This window comes from Moschus berezovskii, chromosome 25, assembly GCF_049115385.1.
Source record: "Moschus berezovskii isolate FMDL1 chromosome 25, NW_MosBer_1.0, whole genome shotgun sequence".
NCBI lineage: Eukaryota > Metazoa > Chordata > Mammalia > Artiodactyla > Moschidae > Moschus > Moschus berezovskii.
Genome location: NC_142484.1, coordinates 20,176,596 through 20,196,350, shown reverse-complemented (window position 1 = coordinate 20,196,350; position 19,755 = coordinate 20,176,596). Strand labels below are relative to the sequence as shown.

General features: G+C 44.5%; 1 protein-coding gene across 1 annotated transcript; it reads left to right on the top strand.

Annotated features, from left to right (window-relative positions):
* The first annotated feature begins 1,133 nt into the window (after positions 1 to 1,133).
* Positions 1,134 to 18,307, top strand: EI24 (EI24 autophagy associated transmembrane protein). The gene is made up of 11 exons (XM_055415931.2): positions 1,134 to 1,339; positions 6,277 to 6,387; positions 10,165 to 10,310; positions 11,052 to 11,112; positions 11,966 to 12,032; positions 12,932 to 13,056; positions 14,012 to 14,131; positions 14,494 to 14,605; positions 15,313 to 15,424; positions 15,976 to 16,050; positions 17,275 to 18,307. The coding sequence occupies exons 2-11, from the start codon at positions 6,346 to 6,348 to the stop codon at positions 17,435 to 17,437; spliced, it is 1,023 nt and encodes a 340-aa protein (XP_055271906.1). The 5' UTR covers positions 1,134 to 1,339; positions 6,277 to 6,345; the 3' UTR covers positions 17,438 to 18,307.
* Positions 18,308 to 19,755: the final 1,448 nt, after the last annotated feature.

Here is a 19,755-nt window from a genome sequence, read left to right as displayed (position 1 = left end):
TAGGTTGGCCCTTTATTTCAGAGGCTTCTGTTATTCTCAACGCTTAGTTTTCTTCTCCCGTTTTGTTAGTTTCTACCTCAGGACCGTCTTCCTGGTAGTTTCCACAGGCTAAGGATAGGGGTCTCCTCTATTCTGCAATGGGGCTGGAAGTTGGTCAGGGAAGACGAGGTCAATAACTAACTCGAGGAGAGTCAAGAGGTCTGGGTATTTGTTTTGTCACTGACCTTGAGTAAGTCAGAAGACATCTGGGTTTACACTATGTAAGGTTATACTAAATAGCTACTAGTTGTAAAATTCTGATTCTATTGGTGGCCCAAGCGGAACAGCTCTAAGCACACCTAGAGGTGAAGGAAAAGGGAAATGGAAAGAAGAGAAAAAATGTGGAGTGAGAGATACAGGAGGTTGGGAATAGGGGAGAAAAAGGTTATAGGTCAGGCTTGATGGTTCGATGCCCTGGGGTAGAGACAGACTGGTGGCCTCAGAGGTGAAAACAGTTTCATTTCTATTTACTTGACCGTTTTCATCTCAGCCAACACTGTGCTGCCAGAAGACAAAGTCTAATGCAGCTAAACTGCATGGCAGCTTGACCTATTCTTTTTTTTTTTTTTAATATTTATTTATTTGGCTGCGCCAGATTTTAGTTGTGGCATGTGAGATCTAGTTCCCTGGCCAGGGATCAAACCCGTGTCCGCTGTGTTGGCAGCTCGGGAGTTTCAGGCATTGGACCACCAGGGAAGGCCCACTGACCTATTCTTAGTCATTTTATTCTTAATAGGTGAATGAGCTTGATTTAAACCCAGCATTCCTTAGTACTCTTTGGTTATAGAAAATCTCCAAACAAATAGATCAAGATGACTTCTTCATCTTACTGTTCCGTTGTTAGGCTTTATAATAGAAAGACAGGCAACCTCGGAGAAGTAAAAAGGAGAGAGCAAAGAACTGTTATTAGATAGTGGACCGGGAAGGAGGACAACCGGGCGGCGCTGGAGGAACAGCGTCCGGGAAAGTGGAGCGGAAAGAGCCGGCACGCGGGACGGGTCGGCGCACCGACCGCATTTCCAGGCTGCGTCCCCACGTAGCCCCGCCCTCCCCGCCGTGGCCCCGCCCCTCCCCGCCGTGGCCCCGCCCCTCCTCCTGGGCCGCCGGACTCGGCGCCCGCCCGACTTCCCAGCGGCCCCGTGCTTCCCGGGCATGCCCAGTGCGGGCGCAGCGGCCCCGGCCCTGGCAGCGCCCGGGCGGGAGCGGGCGGGCCGGTGCGGAGGGGCTCGGAGAAGGCGAACGGGCCCGCGGTGGGCGAGGGACCCGGCTGGAGCCGGAGCCGCGGCGGCGAAGCGGCCGGGTAGGTGCAGCTCAGCCGAGCCAGGCCCTGGCGCCGCGCAACCGCTCGCGGGGTGGACCCCGGCGGCTGGGGCGGCGAGGGCGTGGGAGGGCAGCAGGGCCCGAGCGCGGCGTTGGGAGGTCCGGGCGGGGACCCCCAACCGGAAAGTGCCTCGGCGGCGGGGCAGGGCTGGGGCGGCGGACGCAGCCGGCAGCCGCGGGCGAACCTCTGCCCAGGTGCGGCGCGGCTCGGTTTAGCTCACCGTGACTCCGGGAGGTGAGCTTGCCCCGCGCCTCGTGCACGGCTGTGGTTGCCGAGAGCGACCAGCCTCCACTGGAGTTTGCCCAGGAGCTGCGGGGAGACGGGTCCGAAGGGACCTGTGGGTTCCGAGCGTCCGAGCAGCCGGGTGAGAAGAGAGGATGCTTACCTTTAGCGCACCTGGAGTGGGATGTGACAGCCACCTGCCTTCCGGACTTGGGTTTAGTGACTTAGAAATGAAAGTACAGGACTGTACCTCAGTAGATAGTCAGTCAGTTCTCAGGACTGCTTAGGAATTTAATGCCCAGCTGTGTACAGGCTTAAGAAACATTTTGTCCCCGGGATGCTCAGGTTAAACAAAATTCCTCATCGCAAAGCTTGAGTAGGCAGTCTCGACTGAGGGTTGGAATACCGGGGTTTTGAAGTTCTCTGTAGCCTTTCGCGTGGGCAAGCCACTGTCTGTGAAATCATGCGAACTAGATGTATCTCATTTACTTTCACCTCAGTTGGAGGATTCCCTCCGTATTATTATTCAGTCTCTGGTCTCCAGTTGTGGCAGGTTGCTTTTCTCCATGTCTGACGTTTTTTGTCAAACCGGATAATTCACCAACTATTTCTGTAGCAAGGCTGCTAGGGTCTCCGTGTGAAACTGAAGTGACTTGTCCTCAAAAGCCACTGTTGTTCAGTAGGTAACTCGCGACTTGTTACCTGCAGAGTGACAGTCGCTCAGTTGAGCCCGACTCTTTGCGACTCCATGGACTGTATAGTCCATAGAATTCTCCAGGCCAGAATACTGGAGTGGGTAGCCTTTGTCTTCTCCAGGGGATCTTCCCAATCCAGGAATGGAACCCAAGTCTCCCACATTGCAGGTGGATTCTTTACCAGCTGAGCCACAAGGGAAGCCCTGCAGAAGCCAAGTGTTAATGGCCTTGGTTCAGATAACAGAGCTCTTCCCCTTGAATTAGGACCTCCGTGCTTCAAGTTGTGTCAGCGCCTTGTGAGAAACCCAGACTAAGTAATGTTTCCTTAAACTCCCAAAGGAGCTCATTCTGGAGTGGGATTATGTTTACATTAGAAGTTAAGGTTTTATTTTCAAGTTATTGCACTGTATACTTGAAACCTAGGAAGAAATTTAATATGCTTAATTCATCAATGAGGAAGTAGACAATTAAGAGTGAATCTGTGAGTCTTTAGCAACCAGTGTCTTATGTATCATCATGAGCATTAACTATTCACCTGACTCTGAGTGTATCTGTGTAGGATTTGACCCAAGGAGCAGGTGGTACATACAGTGTTGTGCAAGTTGCCTTCCGACTGCTGTATTCCCTGCTCTTCCTGTTCTAGGTGGCAGTAGTCCAGTTGGGTCAGTAAGGTATAGTTTGATGAAGCGGTCATTGAGCAAAGGGTGCTTATGTTTTGAAATTTGAGGTTCGTAGAAAGGCCTGTGATATTGTCATTATGCACTCTCTCTTAAACTGAGGATATCAGATTGATTAAGTCACATTTGAGAATGTTAGAATCACAGTTCTTAATTACATTTTTGAAAATGGGTTCTTCGTTCACTTTAAACACATTACTTGCGAGCATAATATTGTAAGAATATTTATACATGTGAACTTTCAAGTTTTTATTTTATGAAGCTAGATCTTTCATTCACCTAATAAAAAAATACAGTGGGAACCCAGAGAAAACCATAATTCAAAAAGTCACAGGCAAAAAGACACACGCAACCCTCTGTTCTTTAGAGCACTATTGACAATAGCCAAGACATGGAAACAACCTAGATGTCCATCAACAGAGGAAGTACAACAATGAGTACTACTCAGCAGCAAAAAGGAACAAAGTTGAGTTGTTTGCAGAGACATAGATGGACTCAAAAAATACAGTGGGAAAGTTATAGTGTGTTAATATTTATATATGTGAACTTAACCTTTTTTTGGCCTAGTTTGAAATTCATTATTTCTTGCATGCTTATTAAAATTTTACATATATATGTATATATTTAAAGTTGGAAAACAGGAAAGGCATATTTGAGGGTCTTGGTGGGAAATTTCACATCATCATACAAACTTACCTCTGCGGGAGGGCCCTGTGTATGAAGTGCGTATTTAACAACTTTTGTTAGAACTTTCATATTGCTCTTATATTTGCATTCAAGTAACATCAAGCAATCAGTCCTTCCAATGAACACCCAGTATTGATCTTTAGAATGGACTGGTTGGATCTCCTTGCAGTCCAAGGGACTCTAAAGCTGAAACTCCAATACTTTGGCCACCTCATGCGATGAGTTGACTCACTGGAAAAGACTCTGATGCTGGGAGGGATTGGGGGCGGGAGGAGAAGGGGACAGCAGAGAATGAGATGGCTGGATGGCATCATCGACTTGATGGACATGAGTTTGGGTGAACTCCGGGAGTTGGTGATGGACAGGGAGGCCTGGCATGCTGTGATTCATGGGGTCTCAGAGAGTCAGACACAACTGAGCGACTGAACTGAACTGAACTGAACGTCAAGCAAGAATACACAGAACTATACAAAAAAAGATCTTCACGACCTAGATAACCACAATGGTGTGATCACTCAACTAGAGCCAAACATCTTGGAATGTGAAGTCAAGTGGGCCTTAGAAAGCATCACTACAAATAAAGCTAGTGGAGGTGATGGAATTCCAGTTGAGCTATTTCAAATCCTGAAAGATGATGCTGTGAAAGTGCTGCACTCAATATGCCAGCAAATTTGGAAAACTCAACAGTGGCCACAGGACTGGAAAAAGTCAGCCTTTGTTCCAGTCCCAAAGAAAGGCAATGCCAAAGAATGCCCAAACTACCGCACAATTGTACTCATATCACGTGGTAGTAAAGTAACGCTCAAAATTCTCCAAGCCAGGCTTCAGCAATACGTGAACCGTGAACTTCCAGATGTTCAAGCTGGATTTAGAAAAGGCAGAGGCACCAGAGATCAAATTGCCAACATCCGCTGGATCATGGAAAAAGCAAGAGAGTTCCAGAAAAACATCTATTTCTGCTTCATTGACTATGCCAAAGCCTTTGACTGTGTGGGTCATAATAAACTGTGGAACATTCTGAAAGAGATGGAAATCCCAGACCACCTGACCTGCCCCTTGAGAAACCTGTATGCAGGTCAAGAAGCAACAGTTAGAACTGGACATGGAACAGCAGACAGTTTCCAATAGGAAAAGGAGTTCATCAAGGCTGTATATTGTCACCCTGCTTATTTAATTTATATGCAGAGTACATCATGAGAAACGCTGGGCTGGAAGAAGCAAAAGCTGGAATCAAGATTGCCAGGAGAAATATCAATAACCTCAGATATGCAGATGACACCACCCTTGTGGCAGAAAGTGAAGAGGAACTAAAAAGCCTCTTGATGAAGGTGAAATAGGAGAGTGAAAAAGTTGTCTTAAAGCTCAACATTCAGAAAATTAAGATCATGGCATCTGGTCCCATCACTTCATGGCAGATAGATGGGGAAACAGTGGAAAGAGTGTCAGACTTTATTTTTTGGGGCTCCAAAATCACTGCAGATGGTGATTGTAGCCATGACATTAAAAGACGCTTACTCCTTGGAAGGAAAGTTATGACCAACCTAGATAGTATATTAAAAATCAGAGACATTACTTTGCCAACAAAGTTCCGTCTAGTCAAGGCTATGGTTTTTCCAGTGGCCATGTATGGATGTGAGAGTTGGACTGTGAAAAAAGCTGAGCACTGAGGAATTGATGCTTTTGAACTGTGGTATTGGAGAAGACTCTTGAGAGTCACTTGGACTGCAAGGAGATCCAACCAGTCCATCCTAAAGGAGTTCAATCCTGGGTGTTCATTGGAAGGACTGATGCTGAAGCTGAAACTCCAATACTTTGGCCACCTCATGTGAAGAGTTGACTCACTGGAAAAGACGCTGATGCTGGGAGGGATTGGGGGCAGGAGGAGAAGGGGATGACAGAGAATGAGATGGCTGGATGGCATCACTGGCTCAATGGACATGAGTTTGGGTAGACTCCGGGAGTTGGTGATGGACAGGGAGGCCTGGCGTGCTGTGATTCATGGGGTCGCAAAAATCGGACACGATTGAGCAACTGAACTGAACATCAAGCACAACTGTTGCTTAAGAGGATATTGAGGTGTAATTATCACTCATGATCTCGGATCTCAAAAATACTTGGGACATTTACAAGGGATGGTAACCTGATACGACTCATTGGAAAAGACCCTTATGCTGGGAAGAATAGAGGGCAGGAAGAGAAGAGGGTGACAGGGATGATTGGATGGCATCTTCAACTCAATGGACATGAGTTTGAGGAAACTCTGGGAGATAGCTAAAGACAGGAAAGCCTGGCGTGTTTCAGTTCGTGGGGTCACCGAGTTGGACACAACTTAGCAGCTGGACAACAACAAGGGAGGAATATTTCGGGACATCACGGCCCAGAGGAGAGACTAATGGTCTAAGAGCACATTTACCCCAAATAAAACTGAAAGGGGGGTAAGTGATTTAAAATTTGTTGATTTCAGGTTTTTCAGCAGTCACAGGCATAATCTCAGTTCACTTGCTAGTATCTACATAACTGACAGAATCTACCGCACTCCTATTAGAGAAGTATGTGGAAAACATCGTCATGTAGAAGTGCATGAAGTAACTTGAAGATAAATATTTTTCCTTGATTATACTCCGTCTGTTTTCAGGTCCTTCATGATGAAAAATCTGGGGACGCTTCTCTCTCGTTTGTGTAGTTGATAGTGGGCGGTAAAGAGATGGCCGACAGTGTCAAAACCTTTCTGCAGGACCTTGCCAGGGTGAGTACGTCCAATCTTCTTCTGACCCTTTTGCTACAGGAACTGACTAGAAAATCCGTTCAGTAGTGTTGTTGTATTTGTTGAATTCTTCACATACAGGCTTTCACTCTAATCCATACTACTCAAGAGAGAGGAATGATCCTGCATCTCACAGAAACTTGGGAGACCTGTCTAGTGAGTGTCTCTAGTATGGAGACCCTGTTCAGCTTGGGCCCAGACCGTCTTTTTTTTTTTAAACTGTATTTTTTTTTGACCATGCCAAGTGAATTGTGGGATCTTAGTTCCCCTACTAGGGATTGAATCGGGCCTTTGACCTTGAGAGCCTGGAGTCCTAACCACTGGACCACTAGGGAATTCCCTAAACTTTATTTTGGAATAACTTTAGACTTGCAGAAAAGTTGTAGGGTCATACAGAGATCTCCACTGTATCCTTCACCAGGTTCTCCTAATATTGCCATCTTATGTAACCGTGGTATATTGTTGAAAACCAAGCAATGAACATTGGTGTAATGCTAATACTTAACCTACTTTGTTTGGATCTACAGTATAGAACCTCTCTTATTCTCCCATTCTACAAGGCAGAGATGATGATGCTCTAGGAAAATGTCCCATTAGAGGGACATTTAGGACCCCTAATCAACAGACCCATAAAGGTCTGTTTAGGACCCAGTAACCCAAATGATCTATCATATGACGTTCCGTTATAGTGAAGTCTGAGGTCCAGTGCCCTAGTTGGAGCCCCTGTCGCTTTATTCTTGAGGGCAGGAGGGAGACCAGTTCTGCCTGGGAGTGGGAGTGTTTATAAGTTTATTTCCTTTGATTAAAAGAGGTGGAATTGAAGGAATATCTTAGAAGGGCTAAAGTGAATTCATGCAATGTGACTTTCTTTTAACCTTACATCCTTATCTTGCTGTTCTTGTGCGGTAAAATGTCAACTCTGGATCAGTTATACAGCATGCACTCTGTGTGTTTGTCTGCCCCAGACAGACTAAGTATCAGACGTGGGGATCCTGTCATCATCCTGGCACATGCCAGGCCTTAAGCCACTTGAACTTAATGATCTTAAAATTTTAAAGTGTTTGTGGAAGACTGTTATGACCAACCTAGATAGCATATTAAAAAGCAGAGACATTACTTTGCCAACAAAGGTCCGTCTAGTCAAGGCTATGGTTTTTCCCGTGGTCACGTATGGATGTGAGAGTTGGACTGTGAAGAAAGCTGATCGCCGAAAAATTGATGCTTTTGAACTGTGGTGTTGGAGAAGACTCTTGAGAGTCCCTTGGACTGCAAGGAGATCCAACCAGTCCATTCTAAAGGAGATCAATCCTGGGTGTTCATTGGAAGGACTGATGCTAAAGCTGAAACTGCAATACTTTGGCCACCTCATGCGACAAGTTGACTCACTGGAAAAGACTTTGATGCTGGGAAAGGTTGGGGGCGGGAGGAGAAGGGGATGACAGAGAATGAGATGGCTGGATGGCATCACCGACTCTGCGGATGTGAGTTTGAGTGAACTCAGTGAGTTGGTGATGGACAGGGAGGCCTGGTGTGCTGTGATTCATGGGGTTGCAGAGAGTCGGACACGACTGAGTGACTGAACTGAACTGAACTGTGGAAGACTGAATAGTTAAAAAGCAAAATAAGAATAAATATTACTCATAGGTAAAAGATCATGTGAACCTTGCCAATGTATGCTCCTTTCAGTGTGTAGTTCATACACTTGTCCATTTCTCTGTATTCTGCCAGTTTTCTCTAAAATTTGTTTTTTTCTCACAATAGGAGAAAATGTCATTCTTAAATCCAGGTTGACCATTGTTTCCAGAATACCTTTTTCTGCTTCTTGATGATGTTGAATACCCTAGTTCTTCCCTGTCTACTTTGGATATAAAACTGTTCTGCCACTTACTAAAGTATACAATTGTTGTTGTTGTTTACTTACGTACTTTTCCTGCCGAGTTATGAGTTTCTTAAGCACGTCCATATGCCTGATGTCCAGCTCATTAAGGATGCTCAGTATGAAAGTGGGTCGATGAATGAGGGTAGTCCTTTGAACTGGGTAATAGGCAGGTCTAATGTTTGCAGTAATGACAGTAACCTTTCCACCACTGCGGCTCTTCCAGTTGTGGGCAAGTGGCCGCATCAGTGACTTATAGACTAATCATTCTCTCCCCACCGTACACTGTTTAAAGACATCCTGCTCCAGCTGTACTGCCACGTTGTTTCTGTCTTACTCAGCGATAGCTTTTCACACTTTTACGGTAATGATTTCTTTGTGTCTTCCTTCAGCCTTGGTCCAGCCCTGGTCCTTTTTGGAGACCAGTGTTTAATCTATCCTTGTATCACTGGTTTGATATATGATATAAATCACATTTGTAGGCATTCAATTGATATTAGAAGAGTATAAAGGAGGTCTATTACCTGACTTAACAGTATTGGTAACTCTTAGAGGGATTAGAAAACCACTATTTTGCAACCGTGTTCTTCAGGATTGGTTTGATCAAGACTTGTTAATTGATGCCCAAATCTAGGAAGAGGACTTGATGAGCAGGATATTTGTCTGGTCTCAGAAATGTCTGCCCACAGATTGCTTACTAGTTGCAAGGAGAAAAATTTGCAGCCATACAATGGAGCTGGATAACACCTTCTGAATATGTAAAATCAGTGTCACCAGCAAGGGCCAGCACAGACATCACATGCTTCTGGATGTAATACCTGGAAAGGCACACCATCACTTAGGTGATTCTCGTTGTTTAGTCACTATGTCGTGTCTAACTCTTTTGTGACCTCATGGACTACAGTCCACCAGACTCCTCTCTCTGGGATTTCCCATGCAAGAGTACTTGAGTGGGTTGCCATTTCTTTTTCTGGGGATCTTCCCGACCCAGGGTTCAATCCCATGTTCTTGTATTGGCATGTGGATTCTCTACTGCTGAGCCACCGGGGAAGCCCCACTTAGGTGATAACTTCTGCTAAAAATGTGTAACCTGGAGTCTAATCATGAGGTCACAAACCTAAATTGAGGGCACCCCATAAAATAACTGACGTGTATACTTCAAAAAGGAAGACAGCTATAGAGCTGTTCCTAATGGAAGGAGACTGTAAAGAGATACGAGAGCTAAGTGCAACATGTGATTCTGAACTGTCTGGTATGCGACAGGTAACAATGCTGTAGAGGACATTTCTGAGACAAATGGGGAAACTGGAGTATGGACTCATTGGAAAAGACTCTGATGCTGGGAAAGATTGAGGGCAGGAGGAGAAGGGGACGACAGAGGATGAGATGGTTGGATGGCATCACCAACTCGATGGACATGGGTTTGGGTGGATTCCAGGAGTTGGTGATGGACAGGGAGGCCTGGTGTGCTGCTGTTCATGGGGTCGCAAAGAGTTGGACATGACTGAGCAACTGAACTGATCTTGTATTAAGTAATATCATTGTTCTTAGGAAATACACAATGAACAGTTATAAGTAAAGAGACATGATATAGAAACCTACTCAAATGATCTAGAAAAAAATGAGTATATATGTATAAACAGTAATAATAACAGTGTGGCACAACTGGTGATTTCGAGAAAGGATATCAGGAAGTTCTCCGTTCTTGCAACTCTTCTGTAAATTGGGAATGATTTCTAAACAGAAGAATATCAAGGGTCACTTCAGCCTTGTAGCAAACTAAGTAGAATGATTTACACTATTATTTCATTGTATCTAACTTTGGCAAGTCTTCTGATCCATGATTTTCCCTCTTTAAAAATAATAAATACTCATGTCTACAGGGAATCAAAGACTCCATCTGGGGAATTTGTACCATCTCAAAGCTAGATGCTCGAATTCAGCAAAAGAGAGAGGAGCAGCGTCGAAGAAGGGCAAGCAGTGTCCTGGCTCAGAGGAGAGCCCAGAGCATAGAGAGGAGGCAGGAGAGGTAAGGAGTGGAGGCTGAGGTCAGGGAGCATCTGAGCTCCCTTCCAGTCGGGGGTAGGAGGGCACTTTAGGAAGTGATCGAATTTAGCATAAAATTCAGACACTGCATAATGATGTGGAGTTTCAGTACCCCATTATTTGTCTTTTGTACTTTCCCCCATAAAAGTTACAGGTGATTTTTCCCCACTCCCCTCACATTGAATTAAACTGAGGTCTAGCAGTAATCCTTGTTCAAAATATTGTGGTGTCTAAAAGAACTCAGAATGATGAATATTGTCGTGGTTTTAGTTGCTAAGTTATGTCCGTCTCTTTGCGACCCCATGGGCTATAGCCCACCAGGCTCTTCTGTCCATGGGATTTCCTAGGCAAGAATACTGGAGTGGGTTGCCATTTCGTTCTCCAAGAATGGTGAATAGAGAACCATAAAACATTTTTTTGGCTGAGTGGATGCTTCTAGGAGTACCTATGTGGATTTTGATAAAAGAACCTCAGACATCCCCTTCTGATGTTCTCCAGTCTTGGACTTAGGAAATAAAGGAGTTTCTTTGTTCGTTTTTAAGAAAAAAATGCTTCTCTTGAAATATTTTTAGCCTTTCTCATTGATATTAGGAGAGAACATTGGAAGAACAATAGGTGCTAAAAAATAATATGGTGCTAAGAAAATATATAAAAAGGAGAGCTGCTGAATGACAATATGGAAATCACCTATATACCTGTTAAGCTAATATGTGGTCTTTTCCAGTGAACCACGTATTGTTAGCAGAATTTTTCAGTGCTGCGCTTGGAATGGTGGAGTTTTCTGGGTAAGTTCTTCTTCCTCAAATTCCAAGTGCCTTAGAAGCATCTTTATTCAGATTGTTTTCGATGTTCATGGTTCTCAGCTGTCTTCTTAAAACTGAGACAGGCAGCTTTCACCTAGTAATACATTCCTAAGGCCATCACTCAGGATTCTGTGCACTTTCAGTCATTTTATGTCCCCTCAGAATTCTTGTATGTAAGTGTCAGGGACAGCCCTGTACACACACTTTTTTGTTAAATGACTTAACAAGTTTTATTGTCATAGGTAACAATTTCTCATGACATTGTCTGGACATTTTGGTTCAGAGTGACTATGGAGGCTCAAAGGGGAGGGACAGATGGACATGAGCAAGGCTCTCCCTTTGCAGTGGGAAGGACTGGTCATCTCAGTGTCCTCAAATTGATTACTATGGAAACTCACGCCAGAAAGTTGTCTACAGTTGACTGAGAACCAACACAGCCCCAGGAGAAATTTGAGTACTTTGAAAAACAAATAGTAAAAATATTTTCTTTGACTTGAAATTCAGTATAATTGAACTTGTTAATTTAAACATTTCACAAATGTTTTTAGGTGTTAGCTTTAATTAATAAAATATGACTGTGTTCTTCGTATTGGCATGAATACTGATTGACATGTTCTCCCATGCCCCCAAAAGTTTCACTGTTTTCATAGGCAGCGTCAGGTGTGTGCCTCTCAGCTGGAGAACTGGTAAAGAGACATGAGTCCCGTTTTGATGCCACTGCAGGACTCCTGAGTTACAAAAGGCACTTCCATCTGGAAAATAAGTACACTGAAACTTGAAATTCTTGTCTTAAAGAAGGGCTTCTAATGCTTCCCTTGTTGCTTCTCTCCTTTAGTTCAGCCTCCTCTTGTTTTATCGAGTATTTATTCCTGTCCTTCAATCAGTAACGGCCCAGATCATTGGTAAGTAACTCCATTGCTCTGTGCTATCTGCCCAGGATAGAGGGGCAAGATTTTTCCTGTCTCCCTCAGTTTATTGAACACTTACTTTAAACCCAGAGCTTTAGGTTTTTTATGTATTTATTTGTTTCACTGCATCAGGTCTTGTTTGCCCCGAGGCATGTGGGATCTTAGTTCTGTGACCAGGGATTGAATCCATGTCCCCTGCTTTGCAAGGCAGATTCTTCTAAGTCAAATCTCTCAGCAACCCTTTGAGTAGGTATTGCTGTGGATACCATTTTGTAGATGGGGAAATGCAAATTGGTTACCAAGGTTAAACCATTAGTAAGTGGTGAAGCTGGAATATGAACTCAGGTGGGTTCCTGCATCCAGTGACTACTAGTCACTGACCTGTCAGCCACCACCAAGTGAGCATTTTTGTGTCCAAGTAAGCAGCACATATCAGTGGCCACTCTGAATTGGAGTCTTGGCCAGAATGTGGTGTTTCTGTGAAAAGTAAGACTACCTGGAACAGGTACAGTGATGTGCTGGCAAGGAGCAAAGGTAGGGCTGTGTGTGCATGTTTGTGTGTGTGTGTGTGTGTGTGTGTAGGGGCTGCACCTTTGGTCTTCTGGCTTCCCTCCCCCCCACCCCCATTTTAGGTGACCCGTCACTGCACGGGGATGTCTGGTCATGGCTGGAGTTCTTCCTCACGTATGTGTGTGTGTGTGTGTGTGTGTGTGTGTGTGTCTGTGTGGTACAGTGGTGTGTGTCTGTGTGTGTGGTACAGTGGTGTGTGTGTGTAGGGCCTGCACCTTTGGTCTTCTGGCTCTCCCCCTGCCGCCCCCCCGTCTTAGGTGACCCGTCTCTGCACGGGGATGTCTGGTTGTGGCTGGAGTTCTTCCCTTTTCCCCCCGTCTTAGGTGACCCGTCACTGCACGGGGATGTCTGGTCGTGGCTGGAGTTCTTCCTCACGTCGGTTTTCAGTGCTCTCTGGGTGCTTCCCCTCTTTGTGCTCAGCAAAGTCGTCAACGCGATTTGGTTTCAGGTGGGTCCAGGGCAGCGTGGAGTCAGTCTGGGTCTGACGGCATGATTGGTCACCAGGTGGCAGACTTCAGCCTGTCAGTTTAGTAGCTACATAGGGAGTGACCTCACAGCCTGAACTTTTCTTGGTCAGGCAGCCAGTGGGTGAGCTCTGGGCTCTTGTAAAATGAATTATTCTCTCAGCTCACAAGGACATCTCATGGCCAGGTGTCCAGGGGCTTTTCTCCCCTGGCAGGTCTCATGGCAAATTAGTGGCCTTCACTTTGGGGATGGATAATGAGGCCATTTAATTCATGGCAAATAGATAGGGAAACAGTGGACCCAGTGGCTGACTATTTTTCTGGGCTCCAAAATCACTGCAGATGGTGATTGCAGCCATGAAATTAAAAGATGCTTGCTTCTTGGAAGGAAAGTTATGACCAACCTAGACAGCATATTAAAAAGCAGAGACATTACTTGGCCAACAAAGGTCTGTCTAGTCAAGGCTATTGTTTTTCCAGTGGTCATGTATGGATGTGAAAGTTGGACTATAAAGAAGGCTGAGTGCTGAAGAATTGATGCTTTTGAACTGTGGTGTTGGAGAAGACTCTTGAGAGTTCCTTGAACAGCAAGGAGATCCAGTCAGTCCATCCACAATCAGTCCTGGGTGTTCATTGAAAGGACTGATGTTGAAGCTGAAGCTCTAATACTTTGGCCACCTGATGAGAAGAGCTGACTCATTTGAAAAGACCCTGCTGCTGGAAGGGATTGGGGGCAGGAGGAGAAGGGGACGACAGAGAATGAGATGGTTGGATGGCATCACTGACTCGATGGACATGGGTTTGGGTGGACTCCGGGAGTTGGTGATGGACAGGGAGGCCTGGCGTGCTGCAGTTCATGGGGTTGCAAGGAGTTGGACACGACTGAGCGACTGAACTGAACTGAATTCACATTTTGGTGAGCTCTTTTCTCTCTTGCAGGATATAGCTGACCTGGCTTTTGAGGTATCTGGGAGGAAGCCTCACCCATTTCCTAGTGTCAGCAAAATAATTGCTGACATGCTCTTCAACCTCTTGCTTCAGGCTCTCTTCCTTCTCCAGGTGAGACCAGCTTTCTCGGCACATGGGCATATTAAACAAAGATCCACTAGAGGGAGCTTCACAAAAACAGGGTATCCCATTTATACTGAGCAGATATGTTTATGGGAGGTAATGATTTTTAAGTCATTTTTCATAGAAACAACTAGAGACTTTTAAAATCATAAAATGATTTAAAAAAACAACAACAACATGAATTTGCCTGCTCTTCCCAGCCACCCTGAGCCTTCTCCGCTCACCTGCTATTTTAGAAACTTGAGAAGCAGGTCTCCGGCTGTCTGTGTAGAGAGCAAGAGCGGGTGGCAGGTGAACAGTGTGCGGTCTCTGAAGCGTTGGAATTAAGCTTCTCCGTGCTTGTTCTCCAGGGGATGTTTGTGAGCCTCTTTCCCATTCATCTTGTGGGTCAGCTGGTTAGTCTCCTGCATATGTCCCTCCTCTACTCGCTGTACTGCTTCGAATATCGTTGGTTCAATAAAGGTAAGCCCGTCCAAGGAAACTCAAGAGCCTGGAGGTCCAGTTTGGAAATGGTGCTGTCAAGGAAAGTTCTTAAATTCTTCAGTACTGAGGCCCTTGGCAAACCTGTCATTGGAATGAAGCAGCCTTTTTGGCAAGAGGGGACTTACTTTTGGCTTAGAGGCTTTTTTAACCCTTTGGTGCTGGGGGGAGTAGCACTGTAGGACCACCCTGTGGAGCTCAGTATTACATAGCTCTGAGAGAGCCATAAGGTGGAATAAATGAGCGCCAGTTATTCTGAATCAGAGAAGTTAATTTGATGCTGGTGCATACAGATCATTTGGGGGATATGTTGAAAGTCCTTGGCATATTTGGGTGTGGATGGTTGAAAGAGATTAATTGATTTCTAGAGTATGGCTGCTTTTTTTTTTTTTTATATCTTGCTTTGTTCAAAACTAATAGTGACATAGGATGCTGCTGGTATTGAATGCAGAATTCACTTGGCCTGCCAGCTTTGAAATTGTGATGGTTCAGTTGTAAAATCTTTGCATAGAAGCTTTATGGGATTTGGGAAATTCTAATATACTTTAGTTGTATTCTAAATAGCAGATCTGAACCTAAATAGCAGATCTGAACCTAAAACTCAAACCTCAAATAAATTGTTTACGATATTTAGTCATTTGACTAAAAGGAAAGTAATGCAGCCTAATTGTGTTGGCTCCTTGTTTTAGGAATTGAAATGCACCAGCGGTTGTCAAACATAGAAAGGAATTGGCCTTACTACTTTGGATTTGGTTTGCCCCTGGCTTTCCTCACAGCAATGCAGTCCTCCTACATTGTCAGGTAATTGGACTGCAAGGACTTGAAGGGAACTAGTTTTTTTTTTTTAAAAAGATAATAATAACAACTCAGTGTAGGGAGCACCTTGTGTGCACTTGGTTCTCTGCTAGGCATTCTGCATTCTTACTTGGCCGTCTAGAGGTCTGTTGGATTTTTCTCCCTGACAGATAGTCATAGATGTCTGTCAGTTAGCATTATTTTATTTTTTGTGGGGGGCCACACCTTGAACAATGCAGGATCTTAGCCACCTGCAGTGGAAGCGTGGAATTGTAACCATTGGACTGCCAAGGAATTACTAGCATTAAAATATTGTCTGCATGATCCTATATCCCATATTCTCTTTTCTATGTTGCTTCCTGGAACAATGTTAAACTTAGCCAGTGTTTAGAAAAATCCTTTTTTTTTTTTAATTTTAAACATGTGTTTGATAGATTAAGGGTCCATCAAGCGCTGCTATTTAGCACTGGAGGTAACTAAGTTTGGGCTTCTAATATTTTCAAAGTCATGGCTGTTTCGAAGGTGACTAATTCTTCTTTTTTTTTTCTCACAAACAGTGGCTGCCTCTTCTCTATCCTCTTTCCTTTATTCATTATCAGCGCCAATGAAGCAAAGACCCCTGGCAAAGCATAGTAAGTATTAGCCAGTATTAGCTAAAATGTAGCAAGTATTTTCTGTCTAAAATGCTGGGGTCATAACACTGCAGTTATGTGAATGAGACATTTTTACAGTTTTAAAAAAACTGTAAAACCGATTCTTTTTTTTTTTTTAATGAGAAAAATATTTATTAAGGAAACAATTTAACAGTTCTCCCTAGCAGAACTTGACAGACTAGGGCACAACCTGAAGACAATTACAGTTTCAGTCATTAGCACACTATAGGGTGCTGATTCTACAACTGAAAAGTTGCTGAAGTTTGTGATGTTATTGTCCTCACATTGCAGGCAAATATTAATACACAGTTTGATGAGAGTAGCACTTCTGGGATGTATCCCAAGATTTTCCCCATGCATATGTGCACATTTCTGTTTCAGAAATTGATGTATTATACACGTTTATACATATTCTTAAAATGTAACAGTTCACTGAATAAGGCGCTTATACCTGTAGTTAAGCTCATTTTGTAAGAACGGCCACCTTTTTAAAAATACTGGGTCATGTGATGTGACTGCATGAGTTTGTTGATAATGATAGCAAAACAGTATTTTAAAAATGAAGCTTTAGCAATACCAGCGCTCTGGAAGTTTGATCAATTCAGAGAAAACCCTAATCTTTTGATCAGTTTTGGTTAAGTCAGTGAGGATACGTGCATTAGAAAAGTTTCCAGTCTGCTTTGGGGTCTTAACACATTCTTGCTATCCAGTAGTGTGAAGTGTGTATGTTAGCGTAATTGACTTTCTCTTGAAACTCTCCTGAAAGTGAACTGTACATCGCACGTGATATCTTCAGACCACAGCTGGAAGTATTTATTTTGGCTGTGCTGGGTCTTTGTTTTCTGTCTGCAGCGAGCAGGGCTTCTCACGTGGCTTCTCTTGCGTTGCGATCGCGGGCTCTAGATCACAGGCTCAGCAGTCGGGATGCATGTGCTTACTTGCTCCATGGCTAGTGGGATCCCCCTGGATCAGGGATCGAACCTGATTCCGCTGCCCTCTTGACAATGACAGTCCCAGCGCTTTCTGCACTTGCTGCCTGTTTAATCTGCATGTCCAATATCTGTAGTCGCTTGATCAAATTTCAGTGGTTTTGTTTTCCCCTGTATCGTTTTCAATGGAAAATAGTCAAATAAGGGGCCAAATGATTAAAACGGTTTTTCTCAACTGGCCGATCTGACGGGTTGGGTCTCTCTTGCCTTGCAGCCTTTTCCAGCTGCGCCTGTTCTCCTTGGTGGTTTTCTTAAGCAACAGACTCTTCCACAAGACGGTCTACCTGCAGTCGGCCCTGAGCAGCTCCACTTCTGCAGAAAAACTGCCCTCACCGCACCCGTCTCCTGCCAAACTGAAGGCTGCTGCAGGCCGCTGAGTCAGTCACCCGCCATCCGGAGGGGCCGGGTGGGATCGGAAGGATGCTGTGGCAGCTCTTCTCCTGGCTCACCTCCACCCCCTCCCAGGGAAGGCAGGGCCCACCCTGCCAAGGGCCCTGCCCACATGCCCTTCTCTCTGAGGAATCCGGAATTTTGTCTCTGGTGCACGTAAGGCAGAATCTTCCTGACACCAGTATGGGTTTTGAACACTGGTGAGTCTGAAAGGACCACAGGTGTTTCTGCATCTCTTTTCTAGCATTTGCCAGCCCCGTGCCTGGACTGATTTGAATACTCTTTCTCCCTGTGCCATTTCCCCTTCTATTTCCCCTTCCTGCCTCCCACCGCCCTTGGATGAATGGATTTTTGTAATTTTAGCTGTTGTATTTTGTGGACCTGTTTTTTTGTTTTTCTGTGAAGCACATATATTGGATGTGGGAGGGAAAGGAGGCTGTGCTGCTCCTGGTCACTCCCTTTATAGCCATCACTGTCTTGTTTCTTGTAACTCAGGTTAGATTTTGGTCTCTTGCTCCACTGCAAAAAAAAAAACAAAAACACAAGCCTGAAGACATGGGACAGAAGAAAGACCTCACAGCCAGATCTCCACTGGGTTTGAGGAATGACTTTCTTCCCCTTGCAGGGGAAAAAGCTTTTTTCACTGGTACATTTAAAGCTCCCCAAAGATAGGGAGGTACCAATTTCAGACAAGTGCCACTGCAACACGGAATGCTCAGAGAACCTGAACTTTTAACCTCTGGAGGTCTGATCTTGACTGTTGGCCACTGCTGGGTCTGTCTGGTGTTTCAAAGGAATATTGGGTGCTGCAAATAGGAACTGAAGGGGTAAACTTATTAAACCCATTAAACCTGTGATTGGTTGGTTTTTTTCCTGTCATTTCAAAAAGACTAAATATGGAGGGAGGGGGCAGATGTCAAAACACCTGTGCAGTGTTAAGATGTCACAGACGTGAGCTGGTTTCTCACATATGTATAATGGTCGAATTTACAAATTGTCGCTGAAGGAAACATATTCATGGAACCCAAGACTTTGTCTTGATTAATTCTAAAAATTAGTTCTGAAAAATACTCCCTGAGGAAGTTTAGGTTATGTTGTGGTAATCGTGTTGGCACCTAGTGAAAGAATATGGAATAGAGTTGTTTTAAAGTGTATATGTACATCTCCTCTGTATTTGTGAAGAAGAGAGGTCCTTCCAGACTTCAACGAATTGGACATTCTCAAGAGGGAAGAGAATAGACATCTGGTTAACAGAAACCTTTACTAAGTACAAGACAAAAATAAGGATTTAAAAATCGTTGCCAGGAGAGGTGAACCAAGTCTGAATACAGAAGGTTTTAAAATAGTGTGTAGTTAGTTTCCTCAGTTTGCAACTGATCAGCAGTTGCCTTATTTAAGATTAATTATTGTAGTTTTTAAAATGAAATTTAAAAAGGCCACATTTTTGCTGTCTGAAATTTGTAATTGTGTCTGCTAAGCTCGAAGATCATGGCATCTGGTCCCATCACTTCTTGGGAAATAGATGGGGAAACAGTTGAAACAGTGTCAGACTTTATTTTTTGGGGCTCCAAAATCACTGCGGATGCTGATTGCAGCCATGAAATTAAAAGACGCTTACTCCTTGGAAGGAAAGTTATGACCAGCCTAGATAGCGTATTAAAAAGAGCACAGACATTACTTTGCCAACCAAGGTCTGTCTAGTCAAGGCTATGGTTTTTCCAGTGGTCATGTATGGATGTGACAGTTGGACTGTGAAGAAAGCTGATCGCCGAAGAATTGATGCTTTTGAACTGTGGTGCTGGAGAAGACTCTTGAGAGTCCCTTGTACTGCAAGGAGATCCAACCAGTCCATTCTAGAGGAGATCAATCCTGGGTGTTCATTGGAAGGACTGATGCTAAAGCTGAAACTCCAATACTTTGGCCACCTCATGCGACTAGTTGACTCACTGGAAAAGATTCTGATGCTGGGAGCGATTGGGGGTAGGAGGAGACGGGGACGACAGAGAATGAGGCGGCTGGATGGCATCACCGACTCGATGGACATGAGTTTGAGTGAACTCTGGGAGTTGGTGATGGACAGGGAGGCCTGGCGTGCTGTGGTTCATAGGGTCGCTAAGAGTCGGACACGACTGAGCAACTGAACTGAAGCTGGTCTTACAAGGATGAGGGAAATTGAGTAGATAAAGGTAAATGATATTATCCAGCATTATGCCTGGCTATAGAAAATTATTTAAGTTACTGGAAGTGAGGACTCTGTAAAGTTTTATTAGTGTGACCGAGAGGCCAGGCGTGTACAAAAGCTAGG

Bases quoted from the DNA above. Each gene is read 5' to 3' on its own strand.
- EI24 (XM_055415931.2), top strand. From the start codon at position 6,346: ATGGCCGACAGTGTCAAAACCTTTCTGCAGGACCTTGCCAGG. The intron at 14,132-14,493 runs GTGAGACCAGCT...CTTGTTCTCCAG, and splicing joins AGGCTCTCTTCCTTCTCCAG to GGGATGTTTGTGAGCCTCTT. The intron at 16,051-17,274 runs GTAAGTATTAGC...CTTGCCTTGCAG, and splicing joins AAGACCCCTGGCAAAGCATA to CCTTTTCCAGCTGCGCCTGT.